General features: G+C 46.2%; 2 protein-coding genes across 5 annotated transcripts; one reads left to right on the top strand and one right to left on the bottom strand.

Moving 5' to 3' along the window:
* Positions 1 to 9,215, top strand: clgn (calmegin). 4 transcript variants are annotated; one of them, XM_048995685.1, is made up of 15 exons: positions 1 to 127; positions 2,634 to 2,811; positions 3,640 to 3,713; positions 3,822 to 3,880; positions 4,222 to 4,363; positions 4,549 to 4,630; positions 4,747 to 4,939; positions 5,149 to 5,338; positions 6,037 to 6,150; positions 6,461 to 6,617; positions 6,721 to 6,936; positions 7,130 to 7,246; positions 7,685 to 7,832; positions 7,993 to 8,105; positions 8,360 to 9,215. In XM_048995685.1, the coding sequence occupies exons 2-15, from the start codon at positions 2,647 to 2,649 to the stop codon at positions 8,441 to 8,443; spliced, it is 1,854 nt and encodes a 617-aa protein (XP_048851642.1). In that variant the 5' UTR covers positions 1 to 127; positions 2,634 to 2,646; the 3' UTR covers positions 8,444 to 9,215. The 4 variants fall into 4 exon arrangements, with proteins under 4 accessions (XP_048851642.1, XP_048851644.1, XP_048851643.1 ...); XM_048995687.1 differs by lacking the exon at positions 1 to 127 and adding an exon at positions 373 to 483; XM_048995686.1 differs by lacking the exon at positions 1 to 127 and adding an exon at positions 704 to 909.
* A 288-nt stretch (positions 9,216 to 9,503) lies between these two features.
* LOC125720370 (short coiled-coil protein B-like) lies at positions 9,504 to 13,607 on the bottom strand. Its single transcript, XM_048995701.1, has 4 exons — positions 13,452 to 13,607; positions 12,241 to 12,312; positions 11,957 to 12,037; positions 9,504 to 11,647 (listed from the first exon to the last, which is right to left on the bottom strand). Exons 2-4 carry the CDS (start codon positions 12,257 to 12,259, stop codon positions 11,505 to 11,507), a joined length of 243 nt encoding a protein of 80 aa, XP_048851658.1. The 5' UTR covers positions 12,260 to 12,312; positions 13,452 to 13,607; the 3' UTR covers positions 9,504 to 11,504.
* Positions 13,608 to 22,216: the final 8,609 nt, after the last annotated feature.

Raw genomic sequence — 22,216 nt, 5'->3', positions numbered from 1 at the left:
CACAAAACAACATTCTGTCACATGTACTGGCGCGCAGCCGCATTCGGGACTAGTAGGACCGCGTGAACCACGGGAGAAGGTTTGATCAATTAAAGCACGCGAGTCAAAGAAATAACACCATCCTCTGGTGAGTACTTTTAAATGACAAAATAAATTCTTTCGGGTGGCGATGACGCTTAGTGCTTAATATTTTAGCACTTAACCATGCGCGGGGTAGCTAATTTTGTGCATTGTATTACCGAGTGTTTCATTGTCGGGAAAAAGAAACAAAGGCTTCTTTTATGTCTGTTATCCTATGCCTACCGCATTAGAGGATGCTGGTAGACGCCAGTTGTGCATTCACTCATTCACCCGTCCATTCATTAATTCATTATTTCCTATGTAAATTGTGGCGCGCGACACGCGATTGTGTGCGCGGGCGCATCTCACGCTCGGGGCTAGCATATGGGTCGTTAATGCAGTTTGGATCCGTATTCATGTCCGGTATGAATATATTTTAAACCAGTTCAGAACGATAATGGTTGCATTTTCAAAGTGTACTATCCCACCTTCGGCAGGCTGTATATGTTGCTTTTTTTTGTTTGTTTTGTATAACACGGGTCCCGGCTCACAGAGGTGGAGGAGGCGGCCATCGACGTAATGGGCGGGCCTTTTGTTTCGACGTCATCGCGTAGAGGGCGGTCCCTGCGCGGCGTCCCTCTGCGCATGCGCATTCTCAGCCGCGGTCACGGCAAAGTGCAGCTGAGGGACCCGGCGCTCGTCTATAGATCAGGCGCTGCATCACATCCCTGTCTCCGTTATTCTTCGTTACCCTGACGGCACCGTGGAGACGAGCGTAGGCAAAGGAAGAGCGATCAAGAAAAGCCGGGATATAATACTTGCCCTTGCGTGCTGGACGGGGGAGGGCTCGTAGGTGACGCACTCTATTCATTATGCGTGCAAGATGCGGCAGTAAAACTGTGTTTACGCCGGTTGCTAAGTAAATGACCATATTAGTGCGCGTGCATGCTTAGGCATCGTCTCCATACGTTCATTTAGCTTAATGAAGATGCATGCGTGCTATGCAAACGTAACGTGTGTAAAGGCGTATTTTGGGTCATCTGTGTCTGAAGACATTGATTTTTAATTTCACGGCGCACGGATATTCGGATTATCTTCTGCCACAGTATGACGGGGTCGCCGCAGGAGAATAACGAATAAAATGGCATGGCGTGATTTCCAGTGGTTCTCATGAGCGGTATTCGGATGTCTGAGATATTGCTAGAATGTTCTGACCCGGAAGGGCCTCCTGCCGACTTACATTGTCCTGCTTCACTGGGAGGAAACATCGCTGGAGGCTTTGGAGGGGGATGGGCTCCGAACCCTAGAGATCATCTCTTTGGGGGGCGCGGATGCAGAGCCCAACAAGGATGTGGGATCCGATCAAATGTATTAATCGGCCATGTATGCCGATGGGGAACCAGGCCGCAGCCTTCTGGAAACATCAGCAGCAGTTAGTGAGGCTGATGAAGTACTCCAGTGTCTGTTTTCCTTTAAGCTTAGTCACAGTGCTCCTTTTTCCATAATTTATGAGGAAAATGCGAAGTCATTGTTACAGACTCTTAATGAAAATTAAAGAGGGAGGGTCATTACTGTATGTGCAATTGGTCCTTTTTGGTAGTATTGGGGAGACATGAACCAGAAATGTGTTTTGTTTTTAATAAACTGGACCACTGATAAGTACATTTTTATATCTGTCGTAAGTCTTATCAGTGTTTGCTTTACGGTAAAGCTAAATCACATGATTATCAGATAAGTAACTGTCTGGTCAGAACCGGAAATGAATAACAAAGCCTTAGAGGTGAGCACTGTGTGACATTGGTGCAGTATGCACCTTCAGAGTGGACTCGGTATAACATATCTGTTTGGCAAGGCATTTTGTAAGGTTCTTTTAAAACTGGATTAATGGTTCTGAGTCCGGACAAGGTCTGTGGGGCTTGTGGATTTACAATGTACTTAGTTTTATAAAGTGATTTTAGCGTAATGTGACTCGTCACATTTTTGTTAGTCCGTGGTACTAAACAAGTAATCAGGGTAACTTTCCAGTTGCAGCATCAATTTGAGTCTCAGGCAGCAAGAATAACAATTGAAATTCAATAACTGTATGTTTTAGTGACATAATTTAATATTCATTCATATGGACTTGGGTTTTAGACCTTTCAGATCACAGTGATAGTGAGACATAATGACATTCGAGTTTCAGAATTACTGGTAAACTTTTATTTAATGAGGCATCGTTGATTTGCTTATCATGGCGATGGATGTTCAGTTATTTGCTGAGCTGTTGTCTGTTAGTCTCTTTGGTGTTATTCAATAGACCTAAATTTCATGTAAAATTCAAGGGTGGTAGCCTCCGGTCAATAAATTCAATTAAGCAATTAAAATGTCAGTTACCGTATTGACCCTATTAACCTCACCCCACCAATTCCCTGCCCCATTTAATTGCAGCAAACACTAATGTTATTTTATTTTCCGAGACAGTTTTATATGAAGCCAGGAATAACATCTTGTATTATAACTTCAGCATCGTGGTGTCCGTCACTGGTCATCTGTGCTCGTCAATATGTCTGACGTGTGTGTGTTTGTATTTACAGTGATACACCAGAGATGAGACCGCGATGGGGATGGGCAGGTCTGTTGATGCTCTTTGCAGTCACATTAGCCAGGGCCCACGAGGAAGACCAGGAGGATGAAGAGGAGGCGTTGGTGGAGGACTCGATGAAGGCTGAGGAGGAGGAGGAGTCTCTTCCGGATGCCAACGTCTCGTTCCAAGTTAGTGTAGCTGCCTTCCCGTTGGGTGCTTTAAATGTGGTGCCATTAGGTGCCGTCCAGTTGACATTGGAATGACTGTGTCATTCTGCCCGTTTACTCTGATCATTTGTGTCTCAAGTGGAAATTCCGGCTGGACTTAATCAAGAATCCACTAGTTTGCCTTCTTGGCTTTCACCACTGTTCTTGAAAGCCTTTGCTAGTTAAAAGACTGTTCCCTCACATCTACAAAGTCACCGGAAATATATTCTGAGCAATTCCTGTTTCCTCGACACAGCGGCACTTTTGAAGACTCTATTTGATACTTTAGCTGCCGGTCCTGCAGCTGTGACCTTTTGTTTTCTTAACGTTTAACAGTAGTCCTGTCTTTTCACTTTGTTCTTTAACATCTAAGTGTCTCAAGATCTCTATTCTCTCCTGTTAGTGTGATGCTATAGCATACTGAAGGTTGTTGTTGGTCCTTACACAAACTCTGAGTTCACAATTTACCTCTTCTGATCTTTTATTCTATATGCGCTTATTTAATAATTCCAATATATAGGTTCAACCCTGATTGGTACTTTGCAGGTAAACATTCACTGAACGAAAGGACCTTTTACTTCCCAGTTCTCAGTGGTTGTGAAGACGGTGGGCGAGGACTGTTGAGATGTGTCTTTATGGTCAAGAGACAGTTTAATTTAGGTATAACTGTAGAAGGGGTGGCTTGATGTTAATTAAATCGTAAATAAACATCACTTTCTGCATGTTGTCCTTGCCTGATGACGGACGTTGAGCTGCGGTGTATTTTCTGCATTCATTTATTCACTCTAATTTCACATTTTGCGCATGTAGGTAACATACAAGAGCCCGGTCCCTACAGGTGATGTCTATTTGGCAGAGACGTTTGACGACGGCTCGCTAGAGAGGTACGTCTGTCCTGAAAACAAGACAAGCAGGGTCTCAGTACTGGGAGGTTTCGGGAAATTGGTATTATTGGTTGGGTTCAGCAAATTTACGTTGACTGCTCCCTCTAGGTGGCAGGTGTCGAAAACGACGAAAGAAGATGCAGACGATGATGTGGCAAAATACGATGGTCAGTCATCGTCTAACCACTTATCCTGCTTAGGGTCACGGGGAACCTGGCGCCAATCGCCAGCAGCACACGGCAGAAGGCAGATGCATTTGCTTTCAGTATAATGCATTTTTCCGCTGCTGAACTTTGAAGTGGTTCTTTTAATAGCAGAGCCAGTGGCGATTCTGAGCTGCAGTGAAAACAAGACCAACTGATACTCAGCAGTCCTCCATTCATGTCTGATTATTTATAAATAAACCTTAATGTTTGGGAGAGACCCGAGTGAACATGTTCATCCTGGGTTCCTGCTTTTCTTGGGATTCTTTGAACCCGCTGCTTTCTCTGTTATGCTTCCTGCCCAGGAAAGTGGGAGGTGGAGCCTTTGAAGGAGAACACGGTGACAGGGGATATGGGGCTGGTGCTCAAATCTAGAGCCAAGCATCATGCTGTCGCTGCCCTGCTGGCAAGACCGTTTGTCTTCAAGGACAAGGCCCTCGTTGTCCAGTCAGTGTCTCCTTCCTGGTTTGAGAAGCTCTGTTTGGCTCATTTTGTACTTATTTCCTGGTCTATATCATTGGTGATCAGAAGTCAAAGCTTTAACTCCTAAAAACTATGTTTTTTTTACTCGTTACCCTTCACCCTACTGCCCTGCTGTCCTATGTGACTCATGACTGAGTTGTTTGTTTCAGGTATGAGGTTAATTTTCAGAATGGGATTGACTGTGGAGGTGCCTACATCAAGCTGCTCTCAGAAGCTCAGGATTTAGATTTGGTTTGTATAACGTTATTTCTTTGGTCGACTCTCATCTTTTCCTGATGCGAAGGCACCTGTCGGCGTACCAATGTTCTCTAAACGTCTCCCCTGGTTCTGGGCACCATCTCCTTCAGGAGCAGTTCCATGACCGCACGCCATACACCGTCATGTTTGGCCCGGATAAGTGCGGGGAGGATTACAAACTCCACTTCATCTTCAGGCACAAGAACCCCAAAAACGGGGACCTGGAAGAGAAGCACGCCAAGCGGCCCGATGTGGACCTCAAGAAGTTGTACACGGACAAGAAGACCCATTTGTACACCTTAGGTACGAGGTCAATCACTCTTCTTGGTCTGTTACATCATTCGCCCTAACATTGTACGATAGTAGCTATCATGCATTCATTATATGGCCATGGAAGAAAATCATCAAAAATACGTGCGAAAGCAGAAACATTATTAGAAGTTGTTTAGTTTTGAATTTCATGCTCATTCTGCAAGGTTCCTGACTTACGATCTGTACCGCCTCTACTTAAGTGCTCAGCCCAGACAACAGCTACGAGATCTTCATTGACCAGTCCAGCGTGAGCAGAGGCAGCCTACTCTCAGACATGGTGCCCCCAGTCAACCCCCAGAAGGAGATAGACGACCCGAATGATGCCAAGCCAGAAGACTGGGATGAACGAGCCAAGATTCCAGATCCCGAGGCTGTCAAACCGGAAAACTGGTGAGTCCCTTTGGCAAAAACATCAGAAGATTACATGATATCAATCCTGCCTAGAACATTTTATTTTACATATTCAGCAATTTGCTTCTTCGTGGCAATTCGAAATAATGATTTGGTTTGAAAGACCCAATTGAGACAAGCATAAGATGCTTTCAAACTTAAGTTCTAACACCAGCAATATTAGACAAAAGTATATTGGTTAGCAGCTGAATTTTCTGATGCAGAAATATAGAGACATCGGCAAAAAAATGTATTAATTGATGCATTACATGCAATTGTGGTTCAAAAATAATTTCATCTGCTCAGTTTTTGCCCTTTTGCATCTCTTCTGTACTTCTGAGTAGCTTCCAGGTTAGTGCCCACGCTTGTCGTCATCCCTGTAAGCGCCTCCACAGTTGTTTGTATTTGAACCAAAAGTACCAATCCTGGAGTAAGGTCTAAAAAAGGGTTCTGGAACTGCCTTAGAGGAACTCGTCCGCCTACAAATATTCCTGTGGTGTCCATAGCTTTGGAGAAAGGTTCTGGTCGTGTGTGAGCGCCTTTAATTTAAGGTTTTATTTTGTAAACACTTTTGTACTTTTGTTAAACTTCAAGTTTAACCGTCGTGTGCTGGCTAGCCATAGAATTGGGTTCTGTTCAACCCTCTGCGGTTCATTTTAACGGAACCATCTCTCAGCATGAATATGTTTGCCGTTCAGGAATGAAGATGCTCCAGCCAAGATCCCAGACCCTGAAGCGTTTAAACCGGAAGGCTGGCTGGATGATGAGCCTGAGCTAGTCCCTGACCCCAACGCAGAAAAGCCTGATGACTGGTGAGCTCTAGGCATCACACCAAACAAAGGCTTCAGGAAGTTCCCTGTAGCCTGTTACCGTCACTAAGGGAGCGTCTCCAAAGAGAGGTTAACTTGCACTTGAGTAAATACAAGTAAATATCTTAATAAGTACCAGAAAAAGTGCTTTGGGCTTAAAGAGGATAGAGCATGGATTAAATGATCACATCTTCAGCACGAAGTAGACTTAGATCTTCAGTGTAAGCTGGAGGCATCAACTTGGGGTTTGATGTTTGTGAGAGCGATTTTGCGTGGGGATTAGGGACTGACTGCAGACTCTTCTTCATGGCAGGGATGAGGAGATGGACGGAGAGTGGGAAGCCCCTCAGATTCCTAACCCTGCCTGTGAGATGGCCATTGGCTGCGGGGAGTGGAAATCCCCAATGATCAACAACCCGCTGTACAGGGGCAAGTGGAAACCACCCCTCATTGACAATCCCAACTATCAGGTAGGACTGATGAATGGTGCGATAGAACGAGCCAGGATTTCTATGGAATTTCCTAAGGTGTCAATGAGGGCTCTAAGGAGACCACTTTAATTATGTCCCTTAGGGGGTCTGGAGCCCAAGAAAAATCCCCAACCCAGATTACTTTGAAGACCTGCACCCATTCAGGATGACACCCTTCAGAGCCATAGGCTTGGAGCTGTGGTCCATGACCTCGGAGATTTACTTTGACAACTTCATCATCACTGAGGACAAGGAGGTGGCGGACCGCTGGGCGTCGGACGGCTGGGGGCTGAAGAGGCTAGTGGCTAGCGCTAACGAGGTGGGGGTCCATATCTGCTTGCTGTATGCACGTTCAGAACTATCCCGCACACTCCGGCTAAATTTCCCTACTTAAGAAGGCCTAAGTTTGGAATTTCAGAATTTGTTGCTCTCTGTTTTAAGGGTTATTTTTGAAAAATTAACAACAGGCTTTGTACCTGGGTGTAGTGAGGTTTGAACTTTCGTTCCCGTAGCCTGGAATCTTCGCTCGGCTGAGCATGGCTGCGGAGGAGCGTCCCTGGATGTGGGTGGTCTACATCCTGACGGTGGGCCTGCCTGTCGTTCTACTGGTGCTCTTCTGCTGGCCCCAGGTAAGAGAGCGCACCCTGCTGTATGGGAGGCTCAGTGCAGCTGAATTTGACTGTCCCCGTACTGTCACAATTTATTATAGGATTGGGATTATTTTGTTCACGAGAACTTGGGGCCTGTTGAGAACAAGGTTGCTAATTTTACATAGCAAACAAAGAGCTTTTCTTTCCAGTCTACTGATGTCGTTACTCATTCTGCTGTATATTCCGAGCACCACTATACTGCTCTGCTGTTCTGCAGTATCGCATGACTTACTTAGCTGTGTTTCTGCTAATAGCTCCCCAGCTGGGACCTCGCCTCGCGTACCTCTGGTACGGGTGTAGCTGCCTGCTTTAGTCGCCTGGTTCTGTTTCATTCCCAGCAAAATGAAGTCAAGTTGCAGAAATTGGCTTGAAAGATCTGAAGCTGCATATCGGATAAGTGCTTTTTTTTTTTTTTAGAAACCTCGAGAAGACTATGCGTTTAAGAAGACAGACATGCCTCGTGTCCAGGAGGAAGAAGAAGAGGAGGAGGAGGAGGAGGAGGAGGAAGAGGATGGTGCAGAGCAGAAAGGAGAGGTTAATGAGGCCCAGTGCAGTGAGCCAGCAGGTCAGAGAGTGAAAACCACCCTCCTGTAATGTCGTCACGTGTCCAGATCCTGTGAGATCCAGCCCTTGTCAGGCGACTCCCATCACTCGCTTTGATTGGCCGTGGACGGAGAGTGCAAGGCCTTGTGATCTCACTTCCTGCCACACTTCCTGTCTCCTAGGCGAGAGTGAAGGGAAGCCGGCAGAAGTGGAAAATGGAGCCGTAGGAGGTGACAGCCCGGAGGAAGAGGAGGAAGACCGAAGCAAGTCCAACGAGACTCCATCGGACGATGAGGTCGGACCGGGGAACCATGAATCAGTGCAGCTTGGCGTAGAACGGATGTTAATGACAACCGATGAATTCCCTGCCGTTCATTTATGACGTTAGTTTGACATGTGACGTTCAGCATGGAGACAAAGTGTTCGGAATCAAAGGAGGGCCACTTGCCTTAATGTTAATTTTTAGATAACATGTCCCCCCCCACACACACACCTTGAAAAGTTTAGAATCAAAAGCTCAGTGCCTGTCTTTCCTCACTGTATTTCCAGATGAAGGATGCAGATGAGGGCAGCCAGGGCGTCGTGGGGGGGCCAAAGCAGGCAGTGCGGAAGAGACGAGTGCGAAAGGAGTAGAGCTGGGTGTTTATCCCCAGCCCACGATGCCGCCCATCTTTCCCCGTGGTGCATCCAGACCAGCATGCAGGTTCCCTGGCTGCCACCCGGCGTGACTCACCAGACCCAAGTGCTTTTGCCTCCATGCTCTGCCCCGCGGATTTGTCCCCCCCAGGCCCCACTCCTTAATTTAGATTTTCCTAAGTTATTTACAGCTAATGTGTGTATGCAGTTTAAAACCCTAGTGTTAATATTACACCTGCCCAGTGTGTATTTCACACCGGTTCAGCTGTGTAGATAGTAAGGATGTTAGACAAAGGTCCCGATTCTACAGCATACGAATGCGAGAGAAATATTAGAAGCCTGTAAGAGGGATTCTGTTTTTACCTCTAGATTGCAATGTTTTAGTAACTTATGAACTTGAGTATTTTTAAGTTATCTTAATTTATTTTTGTTTTTGGTCTGTTTCTGTCCTGTGTCCATAAATGATTTTTGATACCATGAAGCAGCAGGTGAGAATTTTAGGATATTTTAGAAGGATTAGCTGCCTTTGTTTGCTTGTTCTGGAGTTCTGGTCACATGCTCGGTACCCCCCCACCCCCCCCCTCCCCCGACCGTCCTGGTAGGGGGGTGAGGCTCGCCTGTGTCTCCCACAGCGAGGCACTTGTTGGTAGACAGCCAACCAGACCTGGGCCCTTCCGGTGTTTGTGTTCTTGCCAGCCAATGGCAGACCCCCGTTTTCAGATGTTTGCAAATTACACATTTGCTCTTGGAAATAAATATTTAATACATACATGTTCTGCGTCTTCTGTTGCATAAATATAATTATGAAGGGCATCAGAGTTACTACATATTTCGGCAACGCTTGGGCATTTCCAGGAGGACCTCAAATTACCGCAGCTAACTGGTTGCCCGATAAGTTTGCTACTCTCAAAATTACTCGCTAAACTAACGGTGTCGTTTGGAAATGCTTTTTTCTAATTTCAATTACGCAAAGTCTTGGAGCTCCGCTGCTTTCAGGCCTCACAGCATGGCAGTGAGTGAATAGGTACTTAGGAAAAACGACAGCAAGGCAGCCAAGTCAGGCAAAGGCCAAAACATCTTTATTAAAACCGAAGGAAACTGCTGAAACGCAACGCCATCTATTCAAGAGGCTGCTTTTTTGACGGGCCGTGTAGGAAACACAAGTTACATTTCTTAGCGTAAATATGCGATACAAAAACTGCATTTCTCCAAGTGAAGACGAATGTGAGATGATCTATCGTGTGCACATCACGTGAGGGTGCCTCGTGAAGGCTGCACCCACTGCATCGGTACGACAACCCCCCCCTCCGCATGCACACTCAGCAGGGCTCCAGGTTAAATGGTCTCCTGGAGTCAGCTCTTCACTCTTGTCCAAACAGCCTTAATGCACTGGACACTAGAAGCTGCTGTCGTGATTTCCGATCGAAGACAATCAGTGATTCAGATCGTCCGCTGGGACGGCCAGTACACAGCAGAGGTCCGTCTCCCCACCTCTCTTGTTTGTTAATGCCCCCCGGTGTCTGGCCTCTGCCGGGCTCCGTTAAATCGGTGCTTTTAACCCCTCCAGTGTTACCCACCCAGGACTTCGGGGACCCACAGACAACCCACATTTCAGCTCCCTGTCAGACAGTCCACGTTTTTGCTCCCGCTCACCTCCCTCGTCACACAGTCCAGGTTTTTGCTCCCTTCCAGCTCCGAGTAGAGCGAAAAAACGTGGACTGTCTGTGCGTCCCAAAGGACTGGATTGGGGAATACTGTTCTTCAAAATCTGGGTCAATGGAAGTTACCATGGGAATGTAATGCCCAATAAGGAGGGTGACAATGACAGGATAACAGGCTGGAAGGTCACGACCATCGTTGACCTTGGGTGAAACTGAACAGGAAGGACCGTTCTCTGCTTGCAAGGGCAGGATCTCGCCTTCTGTCACACATGCGTTCCTGGTTGAAGGTATTTACAGCTATATAGAGTATCTGGTTACCTGCATTCATCTGTTTAAAGATCATATGTTTCTTGTTCACATCTTTTCATTACAGATGTAACATACCAGTCATAAAAATGACTAATAATATTATCATTATTGTTGTTATTAATAGCAGGATTAGTAAGAACTACGATCCAAAATTTGTTCTTAGGTGACTTACTATTAACGTTAAGTGTACTAAGTAGTTTTGTAAGACGTATCACTAGGTTTAATCTGACTAGTTGATCGAGCAGAGCGTAAGAACAGTCCTTTCTGTGCAAATGTTAATGCGACTCAGTCACACAGCTGAACAGACACTAAGGTGCAAGTTGTTCTTAAAAGGATCAAAACATTTTTTTTCTACATTTTATTTTTCATTTAAAAAAAGTGACCTGTAAAAAGTGCAGAAGGTCTGGAACTTTCCGTTGTTGTGTGGGGAGGGCTTAGACCTCAGGGGAAATTAAACACTTTCGGTACATGGAAAATAACGCATACGAAAAAAAAGTATTAAACAAAACAACTGAGCTTACAGCTTCCTGTGCATTTGTTAGGAAGGGAGGGTAAAGGTTGGGGGGCCCAGGGACAAGGCAATTTGCTTTTAGGGGGGTGGGGGGAGCAGGACTTAGGCAATTCACTTTTAGGGTTTCAAGAACAAGGAGATTCGCTTTGGGGGGAACCAGGGACTAAATGATTCACTCTTGTGGGAGGGACTACATGATTCATTTTGGGGGGGGGGGAATAGGGACTAGGGAATTCATGGGGGGTGGGGGTGATTCATATTGGGCCCAGGTATGTGGTGATTCATATTTGGTGGGTCCAGGGACTAGGTGAATCATATTGGGCGGCTAAGAGACTAAGTGATTCGTATTGGGTTAGCCCAGGAACTAAGCGTTTCATATTTGGTGGGTTCAGGGACTAAGCGATTCATAATGGGGGGGCCCAGGGACTAGGCAATTCATATTCAGGGGCCCATGGACTAGGAAATTTGCTTTGGGGGCCCCAGGGGCTAGTCGATTCATACTGGGGGCCCAGAGACTAGGCTTTTCATAATAGGGGCCCCCAAGGACTAGGCAGTTAGTGTTGGAGGGGCCCATCCCTTACTTTCGTTTGCTCCTTGTGTCGGTGGTCTGGAAGACGCTGGAGGCCGACATCAGGTTCTCGATATACTGTCCCAGCACCTGGTTCTCCGACTTCAGCTTCAGGTTCTCCTCCTTCACAGCATCCACCCTTGCAGACAGATCTAGGAGACGAAAGACTGGTCAATATTGCTACGGGAGATCTGCCAGCGCACACTGCTTTAGTTTCCCCACACAGATCAGACCAACTGGTCGGGACTCAAGTGTGAGCCAAGTGAAAAGCAAGATAAAATGTGTCGGGGAATCGAGGAAAGGCAAGTGTAAGAGGGGCTGACGGAACCTCCCTGGTGGAGGGATTCAGTCGAATGATCTGGCAAAATGAGGAGACTGATCATTTTGGTATCGGGAAATGTATGGATGCAGAAGGATCTTATGGGAGTACGGAGCAGTTTGACTTTAAGGTCTCGCCTCACCTTCCAGCGTGTGCTGCAGCTCCAGAACCTGGTTGATGAGTCTCGTCTTCTCCTCCAGTTCCAGCTGGTTCTCCATGTCTCCTGGAGCACCACCAGAGACCATAAACAAAACCATCCCTGACGGGACAGACCTGACCACGTCTCCCCCATAACTCCATACACAATATAGCTGGTTCCACCTTCACCAAAATCCAGAGACGATTTTACAGAGAGCAGGTGCTGTCAATGCGGCAAGCAAAGATGCCGATCCACGCTAGATACCGAAAGTATAGAGTAGTGCTTACCGTCCATGTCGCAGCTCATAGCGGAGAACTCTTTTTCCTGTTTAGAATGCAGGGTTGCAGTTGTACTGTCCACTGAAAGGAGCAGAACACGTCAATAGTGTGGCTTCCAGTCCAAGAAACGATAACTCCTGCACGTCAATCTCCTTCCCATACAGCAGAAAGCAGGGAATTTAAGCCTTTTAAAAAGTAACGGAGATAAACAGTTCTGCATGACCCTAGAGTTAAAATTCCAGGTAGGACATTTTGTTGTTGGACGCACCTATACGTAATTTAATCCGGAAATAGCTAGATTAACAAATCATGCAGTAGAGCCAATTTAACGTCCCGCAGTAAACATAAACCAATCATTCTTCATATTTATTACATCTGTCTACCCATGCATTTACACTTAGGTTTCTCGCAGCAATACTACTGAAAGTTAAGGGCACACACGATGAAACGTATTATATTATTGGTGAAATTTAAACAGTAAGCATACAGATATAATGAAAAACAAACGGACACATTCGTAGGCGATTTGCATATCGACACGTGATTTAAATCATCTTAAGGTAACATATAATACTGACAGTAGATCCTACACCAGTCGATTAATAAATATTGAAAAAAATGGAAAAATATTTGAAAAAAAAAAACAGTATGTTTACGCGATATTCTTTGCAAGCGTGCACCGCTAAACAAGACAGCTAATCTATTCTAAGTTACCTAACATGCAAATAACATAATTCATGATGTGATCCAAGTCCTTCGATATTTCCTGTATTACCGGTATTCCGTCGCTGGGCAGGATCGAGTAGAAATGCATAAACAAGAGGAGGAATAACGGTACGACGGACCCAGGCAGCTCCCAAGATACGCCGAAGCGTGGGTAGGTGACAAGAGACGCACATACACGCTGTATTTTGTCCGTAAGATGTTGCTGTGGAGCATCCATTTCATTCAGCTTTACCATCCGAGGGCTTGTGATATGGTAAACTGGATTTTTTTTTATCGTGCGCAGAGAAAATACGGGCTACTCATCGAGCGATTTAGGGTTAAAAACTAATAGTGATGACAGGCAGAAACGGATCCCACCGGAGGCCTCGGTACGCTGCAATCTATGCGCTCTGCAGCCATATATATACATCGCATATATACAAATCTGGAGAAGATATCAATTTAGGTAGCAGGGGAAAAAAACATTATTTAATTAACAAATATATTTTGCTTACCTTACAGGAAGAAGTTTAATTTACTGCGTGTCGGATTTCAAAATAAATCTCCACCACGATCTCGAGTTCCGAGCTACTTCTCAAGGATAACGCCGACACTTGTCAGTGCGCCGCTGCGGCCGCGCCTGTCCGCCCGGAAGGGGGCGTCAGTGAGGCGGCCGGCGGCGGACGGCAGGCAAACACTATGACGACATTCCGTTCGGGCGTCACGCGGCACGCGCAAGCGGCTCCCGATCACCCTGCGGAATCGCTATAAAAACACGATGCAAAGCTGTTGATGTGTAATTTGGAAACAGTGTGCTGTAAGGGGAATAGATTTCACGCACCGAAGCACATTAATAAATACGCATACATTTTTTATATAGTAAAATGTATTAAATACAATATTTCAGACTCTGTTTAATCATAGTGAAATAAAGTGATGCAAAACCGTATTCGCTGAATTTAAAACAAACGGTTTCAATAAAAATTCAGTGTCATGAGTATGTAAATGTACATTTTGAATAAGAGAGCCACTATAATTTTGTGTTTGGTACGGTAACTCCACATGACGCAGCTTTCCTTTTTTGTTCTGTCCGGAGGCTTAAACGGCAACCCTCGTAACCATTTCAGTGTGATTCATCCTTTCAATTCATTACACTCGATTGCACAGCGGTGCTAGGCAGTGACTGAGTATACTGGCATCACGCTTTCGTGGTTTTCCTGCATCCACAAGGTCCTTCAGAGAGTAGGAAAGACCGAATTTGGCATTCACTGTGCCTCCCGTTTGGCTTGCAGTGTAACGGCTGAAGGTGCGATTCTCTTTAAGATAAAACTCACCCACAGATGTTGGCACCGCATGGACAAGAAACATCTGACTATGAAAGCGTGGCAAACACAAACCAGGAATTTTTTTAAACGTTTGCTCTGTTCCTTGTGTGGTTTATCGAAACACAGCGCATTTATCTGTCACAAACAAAATCTTCCTTGTCATTAAAATCGTGTCAATAATTCTTAGAAATCAGAAAGCGTGTAATATCATGCCAATGTTGGTCATGGGTGGTTACAAGAGCACCATCTGGTGGCCAATGATAAACAATTCCCATACAGCTCTGCGGCGGTCCTGAACACCACGGAAAAATAACAGATGGGAATAGCTCACCAAATCGCTTAGTCAAAACGAGACATTCAAAGAACCCGAGCTTTCTATGCAGAAATTGATTAACGGAATATATATCTATAAAAATGCTAATCTAAAATATTAATTTACGGGCATGAATATTTCTGTGGTGTACTGCAGTACCTAAATGTTTGTGGCGGTTAATGCATCGAAAGCACCAACAGAGAGTACAGCAGTTAAGGATCTGTGTCCTGTACGGTTCCCAGGGTCTGTTGTAGAACATAACACTAATACTTGATCTGATAAACTGCTCATCCACCCAGTTTCCTGTAATTGCTTATACTATTCAAGGTTGGGGGGAGGGGGGGTCCGGAGCCTATCCCAGAGGCTATGGGCAAAAGGCAGGGAACAACCCAGGATGGGGCACCAACGTATCACAGGGCATGCTCACAGACTATTCATATATGGGCAATTTGGTAACTCAAATTAGCCTCAGCAGGTTTTTGGACTGGGGGGGGGGGGGGAACCAGAGTACCCGGAGGAAACCCCACCATGACACTGGAGAACGTGGACACTCCACGCACATGGAGCCACGACAGGCACTCAAACCCTGGTCCCAAAGGCTTGAGTCGACTGTGCTAACCACTGCACTACCACACTGCCCTTAAGCTATTCAGAGGTGTATAAATATGAAAATGGTAGGTGGCTTTAAACAGGACCGAATTAAGTAGGTAAATTTGAATGCATATGTTTCAGTCCTGCATGTCTAGAACGTAAATCTTGGCCAATTTAACATGGACCAGAATTTTGGAACCACTTCAACAGATGGAATGCAGACATACAGTACTGTGCAAAGGTCTTAGGCATTCAGAAGAAGATGTTTAACACTATTTATCTGTGTAGTAAGTGCACATTTTCTTAGAACAAAAAAATATAATTTAACATAAGGACATGTGAAAATTACGAGTAACACAATTAAATCTAGTAAAAATATCTTCTGCTCTCCAAAAAGTTACTGATATTTACTTGGATAAGTAGACGAACTCCGCTTCAGTTCCCGAACTTCTCCTCTGTGGCACCCGAACCATTCTATGTATTTATTAAATTTCACCACCAGCTCACTTAATTAACTTAATTAGTTAAAAAAGTGAAGAATTTTTTAGAGAAGCATTGCTTTATTATTGGCTGATTGAAAGGCCATCCCAAAAACCCGCACCGACTCCGGCTCTACATGGATCAGGGTCCCCACTTCCGGTTTAATAGAATAAAGTGTAAAATGACCAGCTGGACCGGGCCAAGGGGACGCCCAGGTAACACCTGGCTGTGGCAGATTGATGGCCATTTCCAGAGGGTGCGACTGGACCACTTGTCAGCCTGGGGGGGGGGCAGAAACCAGGATCCCAAGGTGTTTTGTCATGTGGTCGGTGCAGCAATTTTTTTAATTATTTTTAAAGGACTGCATGTTTCTGTATGTGGGAGGGGCGAAAGTCATGAGCCAATCGGACAATGAGTCACTGATGACATGATGACTGATCACTGAAGACAACTCACAATGCCCCTATAAATTAGACCTGTCATCCCCATCTGCCTGGGAAATGTGAACTATATTGGTATTGGAATATAATGGTTCCTTTAGAAACAGTTCATTGTAATAGAATTATCATGCTTTATTTGAATACATACAGCTTTGGATCTGTTTAGTTGGTTCTGGGTTTCTTGATTCAACACAGATGTGTTTCATTGGGAAATTCGGTGGTTCTCCAGCAGGATTGTTTGTTCTGCTCCCTACCTCAAAGTCCATCGTTTGGTTTTGGTCTCGATCACCAGTTAAGCATCCACATCTCGTCTTGAGCCCCGCGCCTTCATCCCGTTTGCAATTCTTCACTTTAGCAGTAGAGGGAGACAGAGTACACATTCGGCCTCTTTGTTGGCGAAGTGTGCTGGGAACGATAATGTGATATTGGATTTCATTGGGTATGATACAGTATATGTCTTTTTTTCTCATATTGCTGATCGCGGTGCTGTCATCTAAATCACATCATTTTGTCATCCTGCATCAGTAATTCAGGGTACTTCAAAAATTCTTCCCACAATACACTGATAGAGCATGGTTCTGAAGCACGTTTATGCCATTTAACAGCAGTAACAGGCATCGCCTTGTGCACGTGACAGCTCAGGAGTGGTCAGTGTCTCGGATATGAAGGGATCACGTGATCAGTGATAACTGCCTTTCATCGCGAGTGCTGCACCTTGAAACTGTACCTGATGTCTCCTGGGAAATAAAAAATATATATTATATACAATCAAACCTTCAAAATCACATTTGTCCTGGCAAAGTACACAATTAGCACGTATTGTATATTTACAACGCATACCTAACAGTTCCTGAATAGTCACATTTGACCCTGTCCTAGAATGAATATCTGTTCATTTACCTCAGCTGATACTTTTATTGACGATTTTTTCCCTTCTTGTTGCCTTTTTTTTTAGACAGGAATCACTGCTCTGAGGCACACACACACACACACACACACACACACAGTACTGCAGGAGATCCAGCCATGCTTCCTTGCTCCCACCTTACACACTCGAAGGCTGGCAGAAAGCTGCAGAATCCAAGAAGAAAAGCAGAATCCTCCTGGATTTCGGCATTAAGGCAGTAAAGTGAGCTCTCTGTTCCTAAAACGAAGCGGGGATATCATTGCAGTTCGGGACATAATAATTGCCTTTCTTCTGTCTCTGTAGGCTCGCGGGTTAAGTGCTTTGCATTCAGTCATGCAGAAATGAGTGCAGTTTCCGCTTCTGTCCTCTAGGGTTGCTCAGGTGCCCAAATTATCATCATAGAACCAAAACTCTTCCCTAACAGAAAGGTGCTTGTTTTTTTTTTTTGTTCTGCTTGAATACTGAGCGTTTCTCTCCGTTTTCTCGCTTATCATGCATACGTTCTCCTCACCGACCGAATCCCATGCTGTTCAGCCTCCGCCAGGCACGATGCGATTATGGTGATTCCTGATTTGATTGGAGGTCTGGGTAAATGCAGAAATGGAGGCTGGCCCGCGAGGCCCTGAGCGGCACGCCTGTTACCGCACATGGGGGGCCGAGGGGGATCGGCAGAAAGGCGGCTTTAACGGGAGCGTGCCGTTAAGAATGACCACGCTCTCCTCCTTGGGCATCTCCTCCCTTGTGATCGAGGGGGAGCAGGGCTCATTTTGTATTCTCTGTATTTCCTCTGTCCCCTGGACGCACACATGCATCCTCACACCCAGCAGGTCCTCATAACCACGAGGTTTTTGGGTTCAGGGAGATGTGGTTCTCGATATGCCCACTAGATGGCCCCAAAGATGGCAGTTGGGAGAAAAATAATGACTTGCTGGCTTTTATTATGAAGGTGTAAATTGACATGCTTTCTCCAGACTGGATCTGCTTAGTGTCCATCTTCTGCTCTGACAGGTTCATTATAAGGTGGAGTCCATCCAAGGATGATCAAAGCAAGGGACACCCTGGGTAGGATTCCAGTCCATATCAGGTCTCTCTCACACACACACACACACACACACACACACACGTCAGTAGTCCTCAACGCCTTAACCCCCGTGTCCACCTCACTGAAGCCATGGGTAAAACTGTAAGCCTTGCCAAGTCCCTTCGGATCAAGGATTCTTCTAAGCAGCTTACCATCCGGGGTGTGCTCATGACCAAAGGTACCGATGTGGGGGTTGGGGGGTGGTGGTGGTGAAGTCCTTCACTGGAGGTCAAACTCACCTGGGCAGTGAACATTAGCCTCAACATCAGGCTGCTCTTCACAGCTACAACTGCACAGTAATGCAAGAGTTAGGAAGGTACAGTTTGCTAGACAATACTGTGACTTTTTTTACAGGTGAGTCTAACGTCCTGTGTCCAGTATGTTAATTCTGATCTGCACTGGGAGCTCGGTTGCTTCTTACCTGCGTAAGGGAGGCACCCAAGTGACTTGTAGTAGGTAGGTGTTCCAGAGAAAGACAACGGCTCTTCTAGATGGACTGGACTGGAGATACGATCACGACGTCATCGCCTGGGACATCGCGTCCGAAACACGGTGTTTGTTTGATTTGCTTCCCTGTCGCTAATGTGTTTGACAGATCTCAGCTTTTTCTGACAGCTGACGAAATTAATCTTGCAATGGAAATGGCCCAATGAAGTGCCGTTGGAACCGAACGGTGGGTCGAACACAGGTGACTGAAATCCAGTGGGAGGTGAAAGCAATCAAATCATTCTGGTTTTCGTGGTGATCTGTATGTGTGCGGAGTCTATGGTAAGTCTTTTACAAATTAATTGTGTGAGCACCGCAGCTGATATATATCGTGGCATATATACCGTGATAGAAGGGCCATAGCCAATGGGAAAGAAAAGAAGAGATGGTTAAGGAGGAGCGTGTGAGAAGATGAACAGGTTTCCAGTCCTAGTTCCCACTGCTGCAGCTCAGCAAATAGACCATCGCACTACCAACACAAAGGTTACGGGTTCAAATCCCAGGGAGCACATATAAATTGTGACCTATCCCCTTTATTGTACTTTTTCTCTCTACTCTGTGTCGCTTTGGACAAAACTGTCAGTTGCGTAAATGTAATGGAGGAGGGTCCATTGCAGTCAGCGGTCTGCACGAAGTGCTCACTGCTTGTAAATAACTGCCGTGCTTTTCGTTATCACCGATTTAACATAGACATCAAGGTGTGGAAAGTTCCGGAACGGCGCGCGGCTGTCATATAGTCTCAGGGGCATACAGGCCCCGGGGAGACATTCCGGTCGGCAGTGATGTTAAGGCCCGCTGCGCTCACCTAATTAGACCACAGAATTTTGAGATGTTCCCCATCGATGGTGGCCGTCAAGGTCAGGCGGAATGTGCCGGATGAGCGTTTATGTTGCCCTCGTTCACTGAGCCGCAAGTCCTCCAGTTCTCTGCTCATCACTAAACCCCTCTGGTGTCTGACTCAGCACACCCCCATCGCGACGTCCTCGGGGGTCCTGTGAGGGGTCCTGTTAGGGCCTTCCCTCAACATGCATCTCCAAGCTGTCTGACTCAGCACACCCCTGTCGCGACGTCCTCGGGGGGTCCTGTGAGGGGTGCTGTGAGGGCCTTCGCTCAACATGCATCTCCAAGCTGTACCTGAGGTACTTGGGGGTGGGAAGTGGCAGGGGGCAGTGGTCTGGATTAAACCGCTTCTTTGTAGAATATTCCCGTTCCTGCAAATGCCCAGTTTAGCCCCCAATGGAAGAGAAGCGTTAGGTCTTGTTCATGTAGCATCACCGCTAGGACTGAGACTGAGAGTGTCTATAACTGCACCAGCGTGTTGAGGAGAACAGAGGAAGAGTTTGTATGAGGAGGAGCTTTCGACGCTCCTGCGGCTGGTCTTCCAGGATCAAAGTACCTATAACAGGTGAAGGAACGAGAGCCGGGATAAGCTAACTGCTAAGCTAACAGTCCAGCTGGAGTGATTTAGTGCTGTGATGAGTGACAGTATCACTGCTTTATAGTACCTGGGCTTTGGTCCCACGTGCGATTAAAGGGGACATTTGGTGAGAGATCGTATCCGTTACGTCAGTACAGAGGTTCACTGGGAAGCCCCGAGGCCTTAAGACATACACAACCTGCGATGGACTGACATCCTCTCCAGGGCGCCCCGAAGATCCTGCCTCGGATAAACAACTCCGCGGCGGACAGATGGGTGACATTCATCACCTCTCCAGAGTGCAATACGTTGCCATTCAACCTGTGAGTCAAATTGAATTCCATCCATCCATTTTCAATAACTGCTTAACCAGCGCCGGGTTCACGGCAAACCTGCAAATGGAAGGCGACGGATAAAGCGGCAGCATTTCCGACAGTCAGCCAGCATCCCCAGCTTTTTAGAAAAGCCTGCCATTCTTAGAACAGTCAGGCTAATGTGTGGTCCCTCTTAAAGGGACAGGATGCCCAGTTACAGCAGAGCATCCCTATTACTTATTTGTGAGATCCAGGAGTTAAAAGATATAGTGCATAATGCATGCATCTATCCAATTGCTTATCCAGCTCAGGGTTTTTTGTGCAGGACAGCAAAGAATGGGATGCCAGTCCATCACAGGACACACATACACAGTCATACTCTATTGGGACATAGGAGGGACAATTTTAATGATTCGGTCCCTCTTTCTCGCTTTCATCCATTTGGTTGTTTTTTTTTTACTATAGCACCTTTCACAACAGAGTCACCCCAAGCAGAGTGTGTGGCAATCCATTATTACACCATCCATACAAAACAGAGCATGAATCAAGTAGAAGGAATGCCAGAAGACAATGGAGGAGATGGTTTTAGCAGATGGATTTCTGTCAGAAACATATAGTTTAGTTGGTGTGTAGCGCAGTGGGTCAGGAATCTGTGCTTCTGTCCAGAAGGTTGTGGGTTTGAATACCGTAGCCAACAGAGTATTCGTGTCACCACTGGGCCCTTGAACATGGAGGAGTCTCTGCAATTCGGTACCAGCTATCAGCTTTGGTACTATATATCTGAAAAACATATTTGTTACTAAAAATAAATTAAATGAACTGGAACCATGCTAGGTCCTGGCTATGCACCACATGGAGACGTGTGAGTGAAAAGTTACACCACAGTTAGAAGCTGAGAACAAAGCAAAACGCTCCCCCGTTTCATTAGGTCGAACAGAGAAAACCGAGAGGAGTTCGGAGCATCATGTGACCTTCAGGGAGCTCCGGAACACAGCGTAGAGCCCAACTCAGAGCCCGACTGCAGGGACGGAATTGTCAGGCGTCTACAGCCTTTTCAGAGGCTTTGTTCAGTACAATATTTCTCCCACAGTCCACCATCACGTTGAAGGTGGATATAACCTCCAGATAATGAAGAAAGATGACAGATATGTTACTGGGGAGCTTCAGAGGCAGTGGCACGGTTAAGAGTAGAACTACATCCACTTTTCATTGCACACTACCACAAAATATAGCCGTGAGGCCCGAGATGATTTGGCAGTGGGCAACAGACGGAGCATAGCCCCGGAGTCGTAAAAACACCATGCTCATGGCCTACTAAGAATGGGGCACAGGTATGGGCGAGGCCCCAGAAGGGCGGGGCTTCACAGAAGGGCGGGGCTTCACAGAAGGGGCGGTGCTTCACAGAAGGGGCGGGGCTTCACAGAAGCGATGGCCAAATGAAGCATCATGAAGCGTTTGCTGTATTTTCTGACCCCACCAGATGGTGCTCTCTGTTCAAAAAAGGGCTCAAAGCAAACCAAGAACGCCATCTAGTGGGCTCAAAAAATACAGCAAATGGTTCATGGAGCTTCATTCGGCCATTACTACCTCACAGCCTGGTGGGAACTCTGTGTCTTGGTGCCAAGCTGCTCACACAGCTGGTCAGCTAATGCAGTGTTTCTCAAACGAGTCCCCGGGGACCACCAGACGGTCCACATGTTTTCTTTCTCCCAGTTCCCTGGGATCTGAACAGAAACGTGGACTGTCTGATGGTTCCCAGAGGACTGGTTTGAGAAACACTGAGCTAATGAACCGGAGTCACCAGTAACTGAATCTCTGTAGACTTCAGGATGGGGAAGTGTGTTTATAGTGCCTTTCAGCAACCAGCACTGTAGGACAAAGGATCGGGGCCTTTAGGCAGTGGCAGGTAGGGGGGCGGGGCATGGA

This window comes from Brienomyrus brachyistius, chromosome 25 (genome assembly GCF_023856365.1).
Source record: "Brienomyrus brachyistius isolate T26 chromosome 25, BBRACH_0.4, whole genome shotgun sequence".
NCBI lineage: Eukaryota > Metazoa > Chordata > Actinopteri > Osteoglossiformes > Mormyridae > Brienomyrus > Brienomyrus brachyistius.
The sequence above is the reverse complement of the archived record's forward strand: the minus strand, read 5'-3'. Positions and strand labels throughout refer to the sequence as shown.

Excerpts from the sequence above, each read along its gene's own strand:
- clgn (XM_048995685.1), top strand. The coding sequence starts at position 2,647 with ATGAGACCGCGATGGGGATGGGCAGGTCTGTTGATGCTCTTTGCAGTC. Across the intron at positions 3,714-3,821 it reads GACGACGGCTCGCTAGAGAG|GTGGCAGGTGTCGAAAACGA; the intron begins GTACGTCTGTCC and ends TGCTCCCTCTAG. Across the intron at positions 6,618-6,720 it reads TTGACAATCCCAACTATCAG|GGGGTCTGGAGCCCAAGAAA; the intron begins GTAGGACTGATG and ends TATGTCCCTTAG.
- LOC125720370 (XM_048995701.1), bottom strand. Across the intron at positions 11,648-11,956 it reads GCTGCAGCACACGCTGGAAG|ATCTGTCTGCAAGGGTGGAT; the intron begins GTGAGGCGAGAC and ends TTCGTCTCCTAG.